Source organism: Meleagris gallopavo, chromosome 4 (assembly GCF_000146605.3).
Source record: "Meleagris gallopavo isolate NT-WF06-2002-E0010 breed Aviagen turkey brand Nicholas breeding stock chromosome 4, Turkey_5.1, whole genome shotgun sequence".
Classification (NCBI taxonomy): Eukaryota; Metazoa; Chordata; class Aves; order Galliformes; family Phasianidae; genus Meleagris; species Meleagris gallopavo.
This window is the reverse complement of record NC_015014.2, coordinates 60436324-60457753: the sequence shown is the minus strand read 5'-3', so window position 1 is coordinate 60457753 and position 21430 is coordinate 60436324. Positions and strand designations below refer to the sequence as shown.

Genomic DNA, 21430 nt, shown 5'->3' with positions numbered 1-21430 from the left:
CTTTGGATACTCTGTAGTGTCCTTTTCTGTTATGCTGAAGATGAAACACAAAACTTCAGTTCATTGCTTCTTTCTTCATGTTTCCTCATCATTCCCCATTTTTTAGCAATAATTGGGCTTTTTCAAAAAAAACCATTTTTTGTGGTGATTATTTCTATGAAGATACTGTTTTTAATAGAATCATTTCGAATAAATATTGGCCTCACTTCAGAATGAGTCTTGGGTTGTTAACCTTTTCATTTGAAGCAATAGTATATATTGAGGGATTTGCACTGATTTTAATCAAGCTTAGGCTCTGATTTTTTGGTTTTGAAGTGACTTAATGAGATTTTTTGCATTTAATGAGAGTGAGAAGCCAATTCTGTGTCCTGAATGATAGAACATAACTCATTAGAAAAGTAGCTGCATCCTTCCATTCTATTGCCTCAAGGCTGAACAGTGATTTGTCCTTTGTCAAATTAGAGTCTTGAATTTTTCAGGAAGCAAGAGCTTTCCTAAGAAGCTAATTGGGATGGTCAGTTCTCAAGGAAGATAAGCTTGGAATCTTTGTCTTTTTATAAGGAGTGTCTTTGTCTGTTTGTTAAAAGTGAACCTAGTCACTGATCAATCTAGGTGACAAAACGTGAGTCTTTTCTGCTTTGTTATGCCCTTTTTCTTCAGGCAAGTTCCCATCTCTCCTGAACCTCTCAAAGGAATAGAGTTCTTTAGCCACCTCCTTAGTTCACTATCTTTCCTGCTAGAGAGGCAAGAGAAGACAAAACATCTCATTTTTATTTTTATTACACAAATCCAGGCTAAAAAATATGCTGTATTTCACCCACTAACACTCATAATAGATAGCAGGCTGGAAAAATACGTGGTCTTGCTCAATGAGCACTATTTCATATTGAAGAAGAAAGTTAGATTGTGTTTCTGTGTTCTAATTTTGATTTGAAGTACATTTCAATTGCATATATTCTGTTTTGGAACCTTGATTATTTTGCTCTAGATCCTTTGTAATGCTAGCAGATTTTTATTCCAGAGTTCAAATGGACCACCAGCAGTTTGTATGTATAGTGTGGCCTAGGAGAAGTTCTTGGTGCAGGATTACAAACTGATATTGCTTTCACACAAATTGAATTGAAAGTGAAAACAGGAGGGAAGATGCCTTCAAGTTGTTCAGTATGTGCTTTCCAGTTATGTTACAGAATAAAATGTGTACTGTCTTCATCTGTCTTAAGTGTTCTCTTTCCTGGTGACACATTCTCCACCACTTCTGGGCAGTGTTCTTTGTTTTATTAATATCTACTATTATATTAGTATCTTTATTCTTTACCACTGATAATTTCAGAACAGATAACTTAGCTCAATCTGATGTCACCTGGTAAGCCTTGTAGGAGTTTTTTAGAAGAGTCCTTTGCCAGCTTAAAACTGATCATAGTGCTTTCATAACAAAGTCTACAAACAAATGTGAAGCTCTGCATTCAGTACAGTAACAGCATTGTTCTTAAATGCATCATGCTTTGTAGTTGCTTTAAAATAATTTTAAACTTTGAAATTACCCATCACACACAATATGTTCTTGTCTCCTTGTATTCGTAGTCAGACCAGAATTAAGTGAAAATTGGATGAATTCTTTTGATGGATGGTAGACAGAGTTAACTAAATGCAAATGTTTTCTATGACCAAGCCATCACATTTCACTTCTTTGGTCTGGTAGAATGCTAACAGAATTGTCAGGAATTCCTGTCAATCTGCCTGTCACTCATCACTTATGAAAGTGCTGAGGGAAATGGCAGACAAATCTTGGAAATGTTAAAAGAAGAGGAAAGATATGTTAAATATTCTTTTCTTCTTTGGTATATCTCAGCCTTTTGCAGTTGCTGTCTTGGATGAATTTTTAAGAATGCTGGTATTCTTCAAGGCATAATTTCTTGCAGAAAAACTCAGTTATGGTAATTAAATTATTCTGTTCCACACTCCACAGTCCCCCAGACAAAATAAACTTGAAATCTGTCTAGCTGCCTTTCAGAGCAAGGCTTTCGTTAGGGTTCAAATCCAGAAAGCCAGAGATTTCTGTTGAAACCAATGGCTGCGATACTAAGGAATGTGGAGCCTGTCATATGGCCTGTGTGTTCAGCACTGGGACTGCCCTGTGTGATCCTCAGTCATCACCTGCTCACCCGGGCTTCAGCCATCCTACCTATGTAACTTCTCTGCAATTCAGTGTTTGAAAAAGGAAAAAAAGCCACTGAAATTATTGGTAGAAGTAGATAGAAACTCCTGAACTGTTTCTGCCTTCCTGTTGGGTGAAGTTGGCTTAAAGTTTGGGGGGAAGTGATTGCAAAGGTATCTGTCTCAGAGGCTGCAGAGCTTGCTTATAATTGACATGGGAGAAGTAGGAGAGATTCTGAAACTAAACGTGTTTGCTTCTGTCAAAAGGACAGGACAAGGTAATAGGACAGGGCAAAACAGCAGACCTGACTTACTTTAGCTATTACAGTAAGCTCAGGGTGATCTGTGCTCCTCTGCAGCATGGAAAGTCCTACAGACTTCCATTTGTTTACATTTGTGGGTAGGTTATCTCATTAGAAATTTGAACTATTTTAAGGAAGCCTGTATCTTTTCCACTTCAGGCAAGAATTGAGGGAAAAGTATTTTAAAGTAGTTTAACTCATTTGAGCTTCCTTTGCTTTACAGTTGTGTTCTTAAACAAGGAATTTTTCATCTTATTTTGCCTGTTTATCATCACAGGAAGAACTGATCTACTGTTGAAACAGTATGAATTACTCATCACAGACCACCACAGGAATGCTTCCAGCCCTGCCTCCCCATATTCTATAGGTGCCCAGTAATTGCCTGTGTTATTAACTGCATATTGTTAGGGATACTCGATTATTGCTTAAAAAAATTGTCCTAACAGCAATTACTGTTTTCCTCCAGAGAAAAAATGCTGCAAGCCACATTGCTTATTTCTGTACAGTGAATACAAGTGTGTCCTGAAAAAACTCTAGCCCTATTCATACAACAACACAGATTTGTGTAGAGATGCTCTCTCCATCCCATCTCAGCAGTAATCTAAAAACAAACAAAACAACCTGGAAGCTGTAGTAAAATCTATGTATGCGACTGCCTGCTAGTGTCTATCATTTCTTGATGATTTTTAGGTAACTTTAATACTTAAGATTTCTAATGCTATGCTGGCAGTGTGCAAAAATGCTTTACAGAGGAAATATTTAGGAGACTGTTAGTGTCAGACAGCTGCTTGTTTCAGAAGTGTGTGCCAGGCATTTCACTTCACCATTTATAGTTGAAATACCTATGAAATGGATCAGAGTAACTGCAAGAAAGGAAATCAAATGAAATCAGGATGATGGAAAGGAAGATGGATAAGAATGAGCTCACGACAGTGCAGTTTATAGATTTTTAAATAACCTCATAAAAGACCTCCTCAAAAAAATTATGCTTGTAGAATTCTGTGCTGCATTTTGCCATCCTTTGAAGTATGTACATTTTGTCAATAAAAGAAAGCATAAATACAGAAAGTATTACATAGATCAGCCTTGCAGTTTTTATCAGAGGGCTGTCGTTCTCCCAGTTTTTTTAATCATGATCCATCAAAGAAGTTAAAATTCATGACACGCCTGTAGATGTGTTGAAATGCAATATTCACCCCTGTAGTGCCATCCCTTTTAGATTACGCAGCATTAAGAAGCACTGCTTGAGCCTTTTCATTATTCCAGCCAGATCCCTCTCAGATTGTAGTCGTAAATCTTTTCAGCTTAGTTGCACTTTCTGAAAAATACTGGGGCTCGTAAATTAAAAATGAGATTGAGAATCCGGAATAACTTTTGCATTTTCAATTAGTTAGATTTTTCTGAAAATATTCTCATCCCATCTATTTTGTTTAAATGTTGCAGTTGGTTTTTGTATCTTAAGATTAACATTTTTCTGGATCTGTTCTTAGCATATGTGTTTCTTAATTCATGGCTTTTATGCTTAACTTTTTATGTCATGTTTAACTGCTAGAAGGAGCGTTTGGTTTTTCACATCTGCTTGGAATCTTTTAGGTCTTTTGAGAGTGCTGGACTTGAGGCAAGCTCAGCAGCAGGGGTTTTCTGACAGTCTTGCAGATTCCTTAGAGAGCCAAAAACCTTGAGACATGGGAACACAGCTCTTGCTGCAGGCACATGAACCAAGTCTAAATTCATCAGAAAAGCTGAATCACTGGATGAGTAACTGCTCCTAACAATCAGATGACATAGTATCATGTGTGTTTACCAGGAGAAGCTTTAAAAGCTTTGAGGAAAGGAGTTTCTCAGTTCAGTGAGCTTTAAGTTTGTTTTCTAGCAAGATGTACTTCTGTGTTTGAGTATTAAAAATCCTCGATCCTATTGCAGCATGTCAAAGATTTGTTATTTGGTTTTGGAAAATAATGTTAGTCTTAATGGTGTTCTCTGGGTTTAAAAGTCTATTTATAAGATAATCTTGTCTTTTTGATTCAACATGATGTTTCAAATACTATACATTTCCACATTGTAGATTTTCAGGTTCTTAACAGTATTTCCTCTTTCCTCTTGCCACTTATATTAATTAAAACAGAATTTTGTTCCACCTCTAACATTAAATCCACTGAAAGCCTGAAGCTCTGTTCTGCCTTCTGTTTGTTGAGCTGATACTAGAGAAGATGAATAATATAATGCATTACACATAAACACAGAATAACAGAAAAGCAAAATAAGTAATTATTTTTACAGACACCTGCATTGAGATAAATTCTGTGCTTTCTCACATCCAGTGTTAAAGTTTACCTAAATAAGGGCATTTGTTATTTACATCAAATAGGACAAATGAAGATAAAAAGAATGTCAGTAACTTCATAGAATGTGACATAGTTTTATTTTCTGAATAAATGTCTGCACTGGTGCATTTCGTTATAAATAATAAAAAATATGTACCTGTCAGTGGGAAACATAAAACTCCCTTGTGCTATTTAAATCTATCCACTCAAATGAAAAGAGATTTATGATAGTTTTCCAGCAACTGGACTACCTTTAGAGCATGAACTGGACACTCACAAACTGCTGCTACTAACACTGGAACAGAAAAAGAAGACATTGAAAAAGGATATGAGGGTGTTGGGTTTGTGTCATGCTTTCCTTACAATGTAGAAAGAGAGCTAAAAAATGCAAAATTTTGGTTCTTTTTTTTCTTGGCTGGTTATACATGCTGTTTCTGTATAGACATATAGGCATTTCAATCTATTCTAGATTCTAATCCAGAACAGATTTTTTGCTTATATAGCACTAAACTTGATTGATAATGTTCAATAAAAACTGAGATTGACTCTTATGCATCTTGTTGGTGCTCAGTGAATGTGTTTGACATTAAAGCAAGCCTTCCTGATGGTCTCTCAGCAGTTACTCAGAACGATAAAGGCAGGCCACAGTTTACATGCTAATATTTCAAACTAAAAAGAAGAACAAATGGAACTGGGATTTTTTTGCTGTGAAAGAAGAAAAAACGTGACTTAGTTTTTGTTATGTATGAAATATAATTATTGTTTGATAGCAAATGCTATAAATTTTAGTATGCTACTTCTTACTTTTTTTCATTATCACTATGATTTTACATTTTACTTGAATGTTTAAACAGAATACAAACGTTAGTTTGTTGTTTATTTTTGTGTGATGTTTGGTAATTCTAGAGTATTTGGAAGGAGAAATTGTGATAATATTTTTCCCTTTTTTTTTTTTTTCTTTTTTAAGGCTCCTGCTAAGAGAGATTCAACACAAAGTACCATCAAAGATGACAAAGTCCATTTGTTGAAGTATAATATAGGAGATCTAGTGTGGTCAAAAGTATCGGGTTTTCCTTGGTGGCCATGTATGGTTTCTGCTGATCCTATTCTTCATTCCTACACTAAACTAAAAGGTATGTCCCTAATGCTACAAACATCCGGATTTCTTTCAGAATGTGAACATTATTTTGGGAAAGTTCTGTTCATTTTATCTGTTCGTTTGTATCAGTAACTGAACAGTTCATCACTGTCAAGAGGGATGTTAAATTCATGCAAGCACTATTTTTGAGCATACAGCAGTCTAAGTTTTTCTACTGTATTGGTGTTTTGTTTTTTGTGTTTTTTTTAACTTGAACATTATCCAAAAGAGATCAAAGTTTTGATCTGTGAAACTGGTTGAAGTCCTGTTAAGAAGTTACCTGATGATACATGCTTTCCATTGTTTTTGTGGAGATGTTTGGATATGGGCTGAATATTTTACTGAAAACTCATGGGGGTTAAATAATCCCAATGATTATGCTTTACTAAAAGCAGTCTCTAATTCATCTTAGTTTTCTTTGATTCCTGGGATCAATGGTTATCTGCAGGCAACATTAGTTGATTCTGTACGCAGGCACCACTGAGTGAAGTTCTTATGTAGGAATCTCTATCCATTTATTCATCATCTCATTTGTAGTGTCTTACTCAGTTGTTATACCTGAAACTGTAAAGGCTTATCTGTGCTGGTTGTAGAATGATGAAGTAGTAAAGGTTAGAAAGGATCCATGGGAGTTGTACAGTCTCTAAGCTAGACCAGGGTGCATAGTGCCTACTTCAGCACAATGTTGATGTCTCCAGAGATGGAGACTGTACCACCTTTTATATTAGTACCACATTAATCCAGAGTCTGTCTCATTCTTCTGCATATCCTTCCCCCTAAAGTGTTGAAGACAGCAGTAAGATCTCTCCAAATGTCAGTGAGTTTGATGTGGTTCGTTTTCTTTTGTTTGGTCGTTGGGTTTTTTTGAGGCTTAAGAAGTGAAAGCTCTCTGAACATCTTACTATACATCATGTACTCTAGCTTCTTGTTGGCCCCTGTCTTCACTGTTCTGGGGAACCCAAAACTTGGTAGAGTATTTCAGAGGTCTCACAGGGGCTAAATAGAAGGCAATAAGCATATCTGACAGGCTTTTATTCTTGCTAATGCAAGTACCTGGCCTTCTTCACTACAGGGTTGCACTGTTGTTTCAAGTTTAATTTGATGTCTACAAGGAACCTGCACCTTTTTTTGCAGTCTAGTTGGACGGCATCTGTCCGATTACTGCTGTATCAGGTTATCCCATCTCAGGTGCAGGACTTTGTATATGACTTAGTTGAATTTAATGAGGTTCCTATCACCCTGTTTCTCCAGTGTTATAAGTTCTTCTGCACAGCAGTATTGTTTTGACTAGAATCACCCCTCAGTTTGCTAAACTTGTGCTCTGCTCTTCTCCAGATTATTGTTAAGATGTCAGTCAGTGTCTGCCTTAGTATAGATGGACTGAGCTAGTAAAGGCCACAAGTTGAACTCTGTATCTTTCTTCACAACACTGTAAAGCTCAGTGGCTAAGCCAGTTTTCTCTCTCTCTTTCATAATCATCTCTCATGTAGTGTTTTAAGAACACTATGGAAACCATTTTAGTTGTCAAGTTAAACAACAGTGCCTTTCCTTTATCCCCTCATAGGGGATAAATCAATAAACAGATTAGGCACGATTTGTCCTTGGTGAATCTTTGTTGGCTGTTCCCAGGCACCTTCTTTTCCTTCAAGTGCTTGGACATCTCTTCAAAGATGATTTGCACTATTATCTTGTAGGCATTAAATTATTTGGCTGAGCTGGTAGTTCCCCAGATTGCTATTTTTCTTGAAGATAGGTGTGATGTTTGCAGCGTTTGTCGTTTTCCAGTTGTCAGGGATATCCCTAGTGTGGCCTTTCAAAAATTACAGAGATCAACTTTGAATTGCATTGGCCGACACCTTCAGCTCCTTCTAAAGCATCCCATCTGGTTCCATAATGTAATATATGTCCAATTTGCATAAGTGCTTCCTCAGTATTCTCAAGGTAGTGCTTCATTCTTACAGTCCTGGTCATTAGACTAAGGAATCTGAAGGCTTGGGGTAGGCATTATCAAATTAAAAAGAAAAAAAAAAATATGGAGGGAAAGAAGACATAGACTCAGCCTATTCAGTGTCCTCTAGTACTTAAAACTGTGAACATTCCTCAGGCTTTCATTTGCTACTGTTGCATTTACAGAAAGTGTTTTTGCAGGTACTTTGTGTCCCTTACTAGTTTTAGCTCCATCTGAACACTGTAAAGTATTTTTACTATGTTTATTTCAAATTTTACTGAAAGTTTGGAAAACCTGCTAATGGAAATCCAAAAAAGTTGGAGATTAAGGGGAAAAGCAAGTTAATAGGAATATCAAACCAAAGTAGGAGCACATAACCTTGCTTTATTATTTATGCTCCTAAATACTTTGATATATTTTATTAGGTCAAGAAAAGGTATCAGTTTCCTTTGTGAGGAACAGAGTAAGACATTTACTTCTTACTATGAAACTTTTAAGAATGTATTTCTGGGTTGTTTTGTTTTGTTTTGTTTTTTTGTATGTATGGGAAAGAGCAGGGAAGAGGGTTTTTTTTAGTTGGGGAGGAAAAGGACTCCTCCTTCACCATTCAGTTGTTATCAGGGATTGCATTGAGAACTTGGAAAACAAACTATACGTGTAAAATTTGTATTAGAGTTACAAATTTCTAATGTAGAGAGGCTGTAAACATGTAGGATTGGAAATGAGAGTGATCTTGATGCTTTGGGGGTGGGGTCTGAAAAATCCTGCTCAGTAGGTGTAAGTGGATTTTTACAGTGGTAGAAGACCAAGCTGGAAAATGAGTGAAAAGCTGAGTTACTGAAGAGAAAAATCTGATTGTCATAATAGCCCCATATAGTTGTGTCAGCTGTAGGACCAAAATTATACTGTCATAAATAATGCTGTTCATAAAATACATGAAATAGATCCTTTGCTTTTTCAGTGGCTGCACCACGTTCATTTCATCCAATTTGAGCCATCTTATTTCAAGAGATGTGGACCAAATGGGGAAGGTACTGAGGGAACATAAACAACAATGTAGTGTGAGAACAGTCTGAAGGAACTGGAGTTGTTTAAGCTGATGAGGAAAACCCATTAACAGCCCTTAAATAACATGCAAAGGAGAAAAAGCATAAATGCTTCTTGCTCTGGAAAGAGGCGAGCTTAGTAACAAAAAATATTTAGACTACATATGAAGATCAACTTGGAAGTGTAAAAGACAGTGAAGCATTGGAATGAATTGCTAGGAGAGACTGCATGATCTTATTCACAATAGGCTTTTAAAACAAAAGAGAATTGTAGGTAGACTGCATGTTGACAGTAATCTAAGTGGCTTCTTGGGATCCCTTTCAAGCGTTCATGCAATTGCTAAGTGGCTATTACAGATTCTTGGGACAAATTTTTCCTGTAGCAGTCTTTCAGAGTTTTGATCAGGTAACCTCTGTGATTTTAGTCTTTTGACTCTTTGATCTATTATGACATGGAAGAGCTGGATTTTGAGAGAAACAAAGCTGGTTTCTGTTCCTGGCTGAATAACTCTGCTCATTGAAAGGAGCGAAATTATTGCCTCATTATCAAGAATCTCTATATTAGCTTCTTAAAAGAAACTATAAAAACAGATGTAGCAAATAAAGTGTCATATTTCTGAGTCCAACTTGTGGAGTGTTAACAGAAAGAGGAGCCCATATATTTTCAGCAATTAAATTCAACCTCTTTGAAGAAGAGGGGGAGGAGAGGGGGGGGGGAGGCTTTTTCTGATATTTACTCTGGAGTTGCTTTGGGGCTTTCCTTTTCCTCCAGAAAGTTTGACTAGCTCTTGGGCAGCCTTCATAATTAATAAATGCGCACTAATGATTTTCAAAACATCAGTATGTATTCCCAGTCTTGTCTTATCTTCCACTACTGTTTACTGTAGAGACACCATCAAAAGTCTTCTGTTCCAAGCAGCAGAGTTCTCTTATGTGGGAGTTGTAGAAATCCCCAGTTAGGTCTTTGTATTTCTCATTTCCAGGATTAGAATCAACAGTGTGTATAAAAGTCTGAATTTCTTGCTGTTTATACTTGATTTCATCATTCCAGCTGCTTTGGCTTGAGAAGTTTGTAACTTTCAGCTTGCAGGATGCATGCTTGCATATATAGGAAAACCCATACTGATTCAGAGTAGAGTTCCTGTCTCTGCCTGGACAAGAACAGATGCTAGGGTACAATAGAAGAATAACAGTGGTAAGCCCCATAGAGTACTCTCCTAACCCTTTAGTACGTGGTGGTTCCAGGATTCTTTGAGCCAAAAATGATGTCTTTATTTGTAGTAATCCTTAGTAATGTTCCTTATTTTATCCAGGAGCATTGTTATGGATTCTGTCCACAGGACACACCTGCAGATTCAAAAATAGCTTCAGTTATTCTATCAGCAGACACTATTACTTACACGAATTAATTAGGCAGGTACAGATACTCTGTATTACATTGCAAAAGGTAGATTGCCTTGGTACTGTGCTGCTGGATAATCAAAGGCAGATCTTAAGGAGTGGTTGTAAATGTAGCATGGACCATCTCACTATCAGCAGCTTAGGTATCCTGGTTAAATACAAAAACTATTCTTTATTTCATCAGAGATAATTTATTGGAGCTCAGTAGTTTCTAATTAAGAATTTTCTTGATGAGGACAAGCTTTACTGAATTTACTGGAATGTGTATTAGGATATTGGATTGCATGTATGATGCAGACCAAGACCTTTCCTGTGCCATTCCTCTAGAGCCTTGTACCTCGTCTCATCTGAGTCATCATCATTCTTGCAGATCTCATGTATATAGTATATATGGTTGTAATGGTTAATAGAACGTCCGCTCATGCCATTAATTAGGCTGATTTCATATTATTACTGTTCCAGATGCCACATCTTGAGGCAAGATCAAATGCCTTGAAAAGTATCTACTGTCTGAGAAATTACAGAAAGAGTGGTTTTAGGCTTACAAAAAATAGACAGTAATAATACAGTGTATCAGGTAATCAAGTAGAAGCATTTGCTCAGTAAAGCAGAAGGTATTCTGTGAAAAACAACAAAATTGAGACCTAGTTTAAAGACATCTGTTGCCAATGACTGTGACTCTTTCTTACTCTTACTCTACAGAAACCCTTCCCCAATTTCTTCTTTCTCACAGACTACATCTTACGCATACTAATATGGTGGCACCTTGGAAAACCATAGAATACCAAATGACCAAAGTGGGCAACTGATCCTTTCTAGCAGGATTGACAAGCACAGAAGTGTAGCTTATTACAGTTGAAACTTTTCTTTTCTTTGAAGGATATCCTAAATCTAAATACTTGGCAGACAACAAATCCGCATGTTAAAACATATGAAGGAGATGATAGAAGATATTTTAAGTCTGGTTCATTTACTTCTACCATTTGCCATTTAGAAATTCATTGTTAACTGGGAATTTTGAAAGTGTTCTGTTCCCTTTCTTGTTAGAATATCTGATATCTTTAGAAAGGAAGGATTATATGCCTGTTTCTTAGAGAAGGAGACAGTATTCCTCCTTATGATTTAGAAGAATATTTCTTGTCTAGATTTCAGAATTGTTCTCTCATCTTCCCACTCTTCCATCCACCACACAAATCCTTTACCATTCTTGCTCTGATTCCTTAAAAGCTTGGTTAGGATGAAGTTTTTATTGCAATTGTTCAAATCAGCTACATGTGTGTTTCTATTCAAGAATACTAAAAAGATAAAGTTTAGGCAGATTGGAGATCAGGCTGAGTGCAAGACTATTCAAGCTTTAAAAACTTGGATTTTTAATGCACAGAACACACTGACAGATGATTGTAAATTAATTTAGCAAAGCATATTCTTGTTTAGGCTAAACTAGTGGGCTTTTATGTCAGACTTCATCACTTAGAGACTTTAAGACCAGCAAGTGGGTGCTTCGAAGGTCAATTGTTTGTACTGTGCTTTGGTCATTGTAATAAATGTAGCTGCTTGCAAAAATTAGAGAAGAGCTTCAGTTGGATCTTAAATACATTTGTTTTTATTTTTCAGGACAGAAAAAGAGTTTTCGTCAGTATCATGTTCAGTTTTTTGGAGATGCTCCAGAACGAGCCTGGATATTTGAGAAGAGCCTTGTGCCTTTCAAAGGAAAAGATCAGTTTGAACAATTATGCCAGGAAAGTGCAAAACAAGCCCTCACTAAAGCAGAGAAAATAAAGGTAAGAGGCTATGAAAAAAGGCAAGATTTTCAGACTTATATTTTACTGTCATAGGTACGTATAGGTGTAAATAGATATTCTGGTATGCTTTTAAGCTGGTATGTAATCTTGTATTTTATATATAGGTGAGAAGCAGGGATGACACATTACTGTTATTTATTAGAAGTCATTTCTGTTCTGCTTTGTCAATGATTAATGCTTGGTATTATTACTCTCAAGCATAATTCCATTTGAATAACTGAATTGTAAATATACATTACACTTAGTCTCTTGGAATTGTTTTTTCTTGATGTTGGTATCTTGGAATGAAAAACAAGCAAATTTCTCACAGTATTTTCTTATTTTGCAGATGTTAAAGCCTGTTCCAGGGAAGCTGCGACCGCAGTGGGAGATGGGTGTTAAGCAAGCAAGTGAAGCAGTAGGCATGACAGTGGAAGAACGGAAGGCCAAATACACCTTCATCTACATTAGGGACAGACCTCATCTTAATCCTCAAGTGGCAAAGGAAGTTGGCATTGCTGTGGAGCTTCTAGAGGAGGAAGTAGATGAGTCATCTTACTCAAATGAAGAAACCACTGAAAATCTGAAATCAATGAAGGAGTCTGGCATTCCTAACAAGAGGAGGAGAAGGACATCAAAATTGTCTGCCACTGATGATGCACAAGAAGGCAGTCAGTTGGAGACTAAGAATACTACTCCTCAAAAGTCATCTGAACAGGCTGAATCCAAAAGAGGGATAGGCTCCCCTCTCAATAGAAAGAAAACTCCAGCATCTACTCCACGAAGCAGAAAGGGCGATGCAGTATCTCAGTTTTTGGTCTTTTGTCAGAAGCACAGAGATGAGGTTAGTCTCTTTTAGCTGTTACTATGGATGATTGCCTCTGCTCATGTCTGTACTTAAAGGAAATTCTTCACTTTAGTTGAAAACTAACTGTTACTTTAGAATCTGTAGTATTCTGAGTTTGTCAGAGTATGCCTGCATCAAATCTTGGTCCAAACAGTAACAGAGAAAAGAAAGAATGTGTATAAATAATATGAACAAAATAGTGATAATGCTATTCACTTCAAGCATGTCACATTAGTATCTTCCTACGTAATTTAAAAGTCCTTTTTATTAGTCTTAATTTTCTTAATATATGTAAAATATAGATATGCTATACATACACTCAGGCAGATATAAGCAAGGTTATGCTGCTTATGGTCATTTACTTGCAGTTAGCTTGTGCATTCATTTTGATAACATGGCTCAAATTATACAGTGTGTTCCCATGTCTTAACTCCTCAAAAACTCAATTTCCCTACCTAGAGTCCTTTGCTGAGCTTCAGAAAAAGCTTCAACAGTTACCAAAGTGTATGAAAATCACTGTCAGTGTGCAGTATCTTGGGACAGAGACTAGGCCTTCTTGAGAGGACTACACTCCAGGGCAAGGTAGATTAAATAACTACCATAATATCAACATTTCATAGGAAGACTGTTAGAGGTATAAAAGTGGTATCATTGTTCTAACTCACTATTTTAAAATCATGAATGTCATTTTTCTTCTTTACAAACTTCTGCTGCATTTGCAGCACAATTCCATGCACTGGTGGAACCATGATTTTGATGTTTTATATTAATTGTGCTTTTCTATAATACCCACAAAGGCAGAAAGTTACAGATGACTTGGTCAGAGACTTCAGCTGTTAAATGTTTGATTTCAGTTGAAGATATTTGTGTTAGAAAATATTAACAAATCTGAACATCGTAAAGAAAAACTGAAAGCCAGATTACGTTGTATGGTGATAAATTAGTTGTAGTTCATTTTAAGGATCTTTTTAGATCTTTACAACTCATGATACTGACAAGTGAAAATGAATGCGTTGTGCATATAGCTTCTAGTGGGTTTGGTTTACTTGAGAAAAACACTGGCAGATCAATTTGCTAGCTGTGGAAACAAGAACATTTTCTAGCTAGACTATTAAATACAGATTTTGATATATTCGTTATGAAAAGCTGTATGTGTGAACATCTGCCTCATGTTTGAGAGAATTCTATTTCCACTTCTGTAAATAACCTTGCATCTTGTGTAATGACAAGAGAGTATTTCCTTGGCCTGTAAGGTATGCAACAAGAAGCCTTGTGCAACACTGAGGAACATAAAATTACTGCTCTGGAATAAATGAGATTATGATGATTGGTTTTACCTACACATATCTTACCACAGAAGAGACACACTGTGTCTCCGATGTTATACTTTTATTTTCTGCACCAATTAGCGTGTGTCATTCCTTTCTGTGATTATACTGTAGCTCTCAAATGAATAGATGGAAAACACAAAGGATATTGCACTATTTAACATTGAGGAATTACTTCGTCTTCCGTGCCACTTTGACACACTGAGAAACTTCTATAAACTTGAAAATTCACACTGATTATAATGGTTAATATTCTACAGAGTTTAAATTAGACTTTCAAAATATTACATATATGGAGAGGGCATCTTGTCTTTTCTGCCTAGAATTCCTTTTAATAAAAATCAGTCATGAAAATCCAAATCCATGTAATTATGCAATTCATTGTAGTCGATACTGAAGCACTTCTGTGCATAGAACACAACAAGGTTACAAAAGTAATGGATAACAAATAGCAGCAGCTACAAAGTCCCTCTATCAAATTAAGATTGTTGGGGCCTAATTTTTCCTTATTCTTGGTATGAAGATGACTGGCATTTTAGATACTTGCTACCTAAGTTTGGTTAACACTTCAAGCTTGTTAACTTGCTTCTAAAAAGGCAGTTTTCTGTCTTCAGTGGGCCGTGGAGACTGTATCCAAATAATGTTCAGTGTTTTCCCTTCTGTTTGGCTTATTTGTTTCAACTTGCATTGCTTGCTGTCCATATAAGATTTTTTGGTTGGTTGTTTTTTTTTCCATTGTAAATGCTGTTATTTTTTATGGAGTGATAACATTAGCTTAAAAACCAGACCACTTTCTAAGCCACTTGTGTTGGTGTCGTCTGAAAGAATAGAATGTGCTTCCTTAAGTATTTGCAGATAGATACTTAGAAAAAAGGAAAACTGGATTTAGAAGAGGTTCTCCCAGACTTGGGAGGGAGACACCAGTCAATGGAAAGAGAGGAGTAAAAACTACTCATTTGGGGCTTCTAATAATCTCAGGGTATCTTAAAAGTATATACATTCCTACTGTGCCTTGTTTGGAGTCTTGTATTAGAATTCTTATATCAGCTTCGTTATTATTAATTACTACTTTCTGTATTGATTTTCTGAGAATGGGACAGGAATAGTTGAAGTTTTCAGAAATTAATAGTGGCTGCTTGAAGACTGGGAATGAAGGATGCAGATCTGTTGGAGTGGATCCAGAGGAAGGCCACAAAGATTATCAAAGGGCTGAAACACCTCTCCTGTTTAGAAAAGTTGAGGGAGTTGGGCTTGCTTAGCTTGAAGAAGAGAAGGCACCGGGGAGACCTCATAGCAGTATTCCAGTACTTAAAAGGAGCTTACAAACATGAGGGGGACAAACTTTTTACACGATCTAATAGTGATAGAACAAGGAGAAATGGATTTAAACTGAAAGAGGGGGAAATTTAGGTTAGGTGTTAGGAACAAATTTTTTACTTCAGAGAGTGGTGGATGCCCCTTCCCTGGAGGTGCTCAAGGCCTGGTTGGATGGGGCTCTGGGCAGCCTGATCTGGTGGTTGGCAACCAGCCCACAGCAGGGGGTTGGATCTTGATGGTCTTTAAGGTTCCCTTCAACCTGAGCCATTCTCTAGTTCTATGAACTGCCTGAGAATGTTTTTAGTGATTTAGCAGGAATGCTTCCATAAGGGAAGGAGGCATTTAAACTTGGAACACTTTCATAGTTTCAGTGATACACTGAAGTATTTTGTGCAGTTACCAAAGAAGTTCCAATATATTTTATACTGCTGGCTTTCTTGTGCAATCCCTGTGTGAAATACAACCATCATAATTGTTAGAAAAAGGCTTCTTGACTTGAGATAAAGGTATTTTCAGTGAGAGACAAAGCCATATTGTGTATATTAATGATTTGATTTGGGCCTTGAGTCTTTTTTGAATTCGTTGGTAAATGAAGGACTAATTTCATTAGTAGGGTGTACAATTTAAGTTTTCTGCAAGTATAAGGAATTGTTGAATATTGAGACAAGTAAGAATGGAGGTATTTTGCTTTACTTAGATGGGCTAGTACATGCCTGATCTAAGCACCACGTTTCATGCACCTATAGTGATATTAATTCCTAGATCCAGGACTTTTCATAATTTTGTCCATATTTAGAAAAATCTCTTGAAGAAGTGCATGACTTTCACATATACTGTTTCAACTACGTATGAGAGGAATGTTATTGTAGAAGATGTTGGTGTCCCTACACAGACTTTGTGTGTCCCTAATTATTAAGAAATGTGGGTTTTTTTCTGCCTGTCATTTCACTGCTTTCCTATTTTCCTATTTTTATTTGCATTTTATTGAAGCTGGAGGCACCACTAAGGTCGCTTGTGCAAACAAAGGTAGATATTCCTTAGAAAGTTAAATAATTCTATGACGTAGTTGGGCACAATAAACTATATATGGTCAGCAGACAGTGGTCAAAACTGATACTATCTAGTTTGCTTTAGGAAGTGAGATATGTGGAAGAGATATCTTGTCGATCTGTCTGCGTTGTCTCCTCGCAGTAACTTTTTGGACACTTCTCAGTTTTAATCAGACTTTGAATAGAGGCCCCCAAAGGTCAATATCCTATTAGCAAGTAAATTATATGAGGTAATAGCAAAAAGAATCTTAGTACTCAACCAGGGGAAAAATTACATGTGTTTTTCTTACTAGACTCTAATTAATGTCAATGAAAGGGAAGGTATTAAAACCATTCCAACCCCTGGAGAAGCTTTAGTCACACTTGTACTTTGCTTGACACCGGAATTTTTAATGTAAAAGTACTCAGTCCTAAAAAGTTAGGGTTAATTAGTTCCATAGAAAAAAAATGTCTTTGAATGGTCAAAACGCTTGGCTTTATTGGCCTACTTTTTATTTTGCTCTATGATTTTGGGGTATTGGTTGCATCACAGCAGTAATAAATGGTGGGACTGCTGATTAGAATTGGAGAATGCTGGTTAGTGAGTGACCAAGGGCTGTGTTTCAAGGTATTGTTTCATTTTGGTAGAATGCAGAATCTTAGAGTTTTCTGATTTCTTTATCGAATCTGTCTTTACATAAGAGAAAGTATGGAAATACTGAAGGAGTTTCTGGCTTTTTTGTTTGTGTTGAATAAACTTTCTAGGAAGTCGGTTAATTTCAGTGATGATGGCTATGGGTGCATTGTGTTTATATTAAGAAAAGATGCACAGCTTTTTGAATTCCTAGCATTTGTATAAATGGTATAAAATGAGAAAATAATACAGGAAAATGTTACCTCAGATGCTAGTTTGAGTAGATCCCTCTGCTAAGATAGGAGATTCCCTATGAATAGTGAGTTCTGCTATAAACTGGTGGATGTCTTTACAGGCAAGCGCATACTCCAGTATCATATGCCCATTTTCTGTGGGATAGATTTTAACTTCATTCAGTAATAATAGAACCTTTTTGAATCACCATGCCACGGGATTTATATGTATTCAATTTTCTGTATGTTAAAAGGCAAATGATTCCAAAATGGTTCTTAATGATTCTGAATCTGCTAAAAGAATCTCTTCCTAGAGAGAGAAATGGTAATTTAAAAAAAATAAAATAAAATAATGGGTACAAAATGCTCAAACGTAGTTCCATCTGTGGCAGAAACATTAGAAAACTTGTTTGTATCCAGTTTTCTGAAGCTATAGAAGAACAAATTCCGTTTTTTTCAGTGGTCTTTTTTTTTTTTTTTTTTAATAAAACCCTATTTCTGCATGTATAGGTGGTTGCTGAACATCCCGATGCATCAAGTGAGGAGATTGAAGAGTTGCTTGAATCGCAGTGGAACATGCTTAGTGAAAAACAGAAAGCTCGCTATAACACAAAGTTTGCCATAGTGACCTCTCCCAAATCTGAAGAAGACTCTGGTAAACGTAAAACTGTGCTAGTGTACTCTAACTAAATTTGATAAACATAGTGGTGTTAAACTAAGCACATATTTGAGACCTGTAGGGAAAACAGCTTTCACTGTTTTCCAAGTTTTAATTCTTGGTGTTTGTGCCAATAGCAAAGGAATGCCTATGGTTACAATAAAAGCAACCCATGAAGTCTACATTTCTTGCTCGTTGTTCTGAAAAGTTGTTATATGTAAACTTACTGTTTAGAGATTGCTGATTTCTCATTCTTCTTTTGCCCATAAGCAGCTGCCATTGCACCTCCTGCCTGTTATAGGTGGATGCTGGAAAGGGAAAATGAAGTGTTAACACTAGTAAAATTAGAGTTGCCTTTTTTTTTTAAATAGAGTAGATAGTAAATGGCTTCAGAAGAGTGATCAGTGCTACACCTCTTCTTCATATGAATACCTGTAGTGTATTACCTCATCATCATCAACTCAGGAAGAAGTATTCTGATCTTTATTCTGTATCCTTCATTCACTTGGCATTTTATTGTACTATGCAAAATTTTTAGGACATTGTACAAGATTTCAAATACGTTTTTTCTCCTTTTTCTTGTTGCTGTTGTCTAGTATTTGCATTTAATGATTAGTCTCAATTATTTTGCAAAGTATTTGAGGGTCGTGGAGTCATGTATTTGAGAAAGGAGGCAGGTAGTTTGGCATTTACATGGATTTTAGCAATTTTTAGTAGTTACCATGTTTCAAATTTGAATAGCTTCTCAGCACTGTAAGAAGACAATGTGGAAGTATAAGAAACGAACAGGTGCTGCTTTGGGCAATGACAAGAATGAGAGTGAGTGTTTGAAAGTTTGTGAGACTTGGAAAAACTTGTATAAAAATGGCAGTCAGTTTTGTTAACTATCTGTGTGTGTGTGAAATAACATAATTTTGTGGAAAATTGAAAAGTTTTTAACTTTAAAATTTAAGTGTCAAATATTTGGATATCAGTTTAAAAAAAAACACATTCTGTATCTCTCAAGGTTCATCATTGAAGAATATTGGAGAGGCCAAACGTAAAGTGTTTCAAGACTCACCTAAAAGGAGATCAAGATCCAGAAGTAATTGAAATTTGTGTTGTGTGCAAATAGTTCATTATAAGTAGTTATTGAGTGTATTTTTTATGTAATCGCCCACATATCATAATCTCTTTATTTTATCTCAGATGTTGTCTTCCTTGACGATAGAATTTTAATGGATCCCAAATTAAATATCTAAATGCTGTAGTGCTGAATTTTGTTCAACTTCCTCAGTGTCATATTGCAAGAAATGTAATTGAAATTGTACCTGTACCAGGTGTTTCTAGTACATATATTGTGTAAATTTATAGTTATCTACAGATGAAAACATGTCAATTGAATCGCTTCCCTACCCAAATCCTCTTATCTTAAACTTGGAAGAATACTGTGGGATTTGTTTTACTGGCTTTTTGTAAGTAGCAGGTTCTCCTGGAGCCACTTCAGTCTGCTTTATGAAATCACAGTCCTAGTTTTTTTAGATAGGAACATTAATTTGAAAATTATTCATATTTTCAAGTTACTATATTTTTAATATTTACAACTATTTGTTCCCACTGGAATGGAATACTTGTAGCTGTAGGGCAACTTTCAGTTTACATATTTGTGCCCCTGGAGCTTGCAGTCTTTGAAATAATAATACTCTGTAGCTTCATAAACTAGAGAGTACTGGAGAATGTAATGATGTTGTCATTTCATCCTGATAAACCAGTATACTTATTAAACCTTCATCTATCTTTTTGTGATAGAGCAAGTGTAAACAATTGGTGAACCTAGGGAAAGGTTAGTTGGTGACCTTTTGTTATTTAGCTAGCTGCTTTTGAACTTTCAGTGAATGACCATATAGATATGTGAACAAGTCTGTTTTGGTTTAAAACGACCAAAGTGAACCAAAATTTTGGTTCACAAACGAAGGGGATCTTATGGTCTCCTGTAAAACGTAAGTAAGCTTGTTGGAAAGAATCTGGAATTGCTATGCCAAAAAAGATAGAATTAATCTGTTGGTGATAGGTTGTTTTTTCCAGAAGCCCCTTAAGCTGATCTCCAGTGCCTTCATCAGTATCAACTGGAGAACTCCTGGTGGAGATGTAAAACTTAGATTCCATGATAAGATACTATTAGAAAGTGGCAGAAGAGTTAAAACAACGTACAGTCTGACAATATGAAACAAATGTTGAGCAGTGATATTCAGATCTTGTACTAGTGCTTATGTAGGCAGACTCATCTTTCTAAAATGACTATTGAGTTGATTTGGATGTGTTTAGAGCTTGCCTTCAGCAACAGAAACCAGACAGTAGGCATTAAGAGGTCATCAAACTGTTAATGTTTAACCATGTTTAGAAATAATGACTGAAAGAAAAGTAACTTAAATAACTAGATCAGTTCAAAATAATTTGAAAGTGGGTTTTAGATTATTTTTCATGTAAGTTTCCCCCATCCCCCATCCCAAGGTAACTTACATGGAAATAAAAGAAACCAAAAAAGAGGACAAAGGAACCTACAGAAGATTTTGAAGTTCAGGAGGCACCTAGGAAAAGACTCAGGATGGATAAACAGAATAATCGGAAGGTAATTATGCTGTTGGTTTGTTTGGGTGGATTTATAGCAGCACCAATCACATTGCTGTAGTTAAGTTTGTCAGCATTTCCATTTCCAGGACTAAAAAAGTAATGTCTTTGAATCAAATTAAACTGTTGTAAATATTCAGAGAAATGTGAGCTTATTGCCATGGGCTTTCTTCTTTGGTTTCAAACAAAGAGATGTGAAGTTACTTTTGCTATTTAGACTGTGGTGAAAATGCATGCTGAGAAAATGTGTTTCCCAGAGGAATATGCAGAGGCATGACATCTCAGTATTGCCAAGCCTTATAGTACTTTTCCTTTCCCTGTGAATCAGATTTCAGGCATGTATACAAGAACGTGTACAAGAATCTCTAATGTGTTAGTGATACTTCTTTTAGACAAAAGTTGGGGAAGAGACAAATGCAAATTAAGCAGAACAGGAAAACTAATTTTCAAGAGCTGGATTGAATCCTACAGTACAGTTTTAGTGACATCTTGTCTAATTGCTTAAGATAGGAAACTGTGGTAAATACAGCATATTTATCATGCACATCACAAGCTTCTTCTTCTTAGTTTAACTTACTTGTGAGAATGAGAATTTTCCTTACATAAGTCACTAAAATTGTGTATGTAAGTGTCAGCCCAAATCCTGTGGATGCTCAAGTATAGGTTTATTTAGTTGTGATTTTA

The 21430-nt window shown here is 36.1% G+C and overlaps 1 protein-coding gene across 1 annotated transcript in view; it reads left to right on the top strand.

Moving 5' to 3' along the window:
• The window catches only part of LOC104910851 (histone-lysine N-methyltransferase NSD2-like), a 30674-nt gene extending 9833 nt beyond the window's left edge, over nucleotides 1-20841 (top strand). The window contains exons 2-7 of the mRNA XM_010710444.3: nucleotides 5748-5913; nucleotides 11928-12094; nucleotides 12444-12938; nucleotides 17992-18136; nucleotides 19146-19223; nucleotides 20630-20841. Coding sequence (XP_010708746.2) covers nucleotides 5748-5913; nucleotides 11928-12094; nucleotides 12444-12938; nucleotides 17992-18136; nucleotides 19146-19223; nucleotides 20630-20751 — 1173 coding nt within the window. The 3' untranslated portion in view covers nucleotides 20752-20841. The remainder of the gene's footprint in view (nucleotides 1-5747; nucleotides 5914-11927; nucleotides 12095-12443; nucleotides 12939-17991; nucleotides 18137-19145; nucleotides 19224-20629) is intronic.
• Nucleotides 20842-21430: the final 589 nt, after the last annotated feature.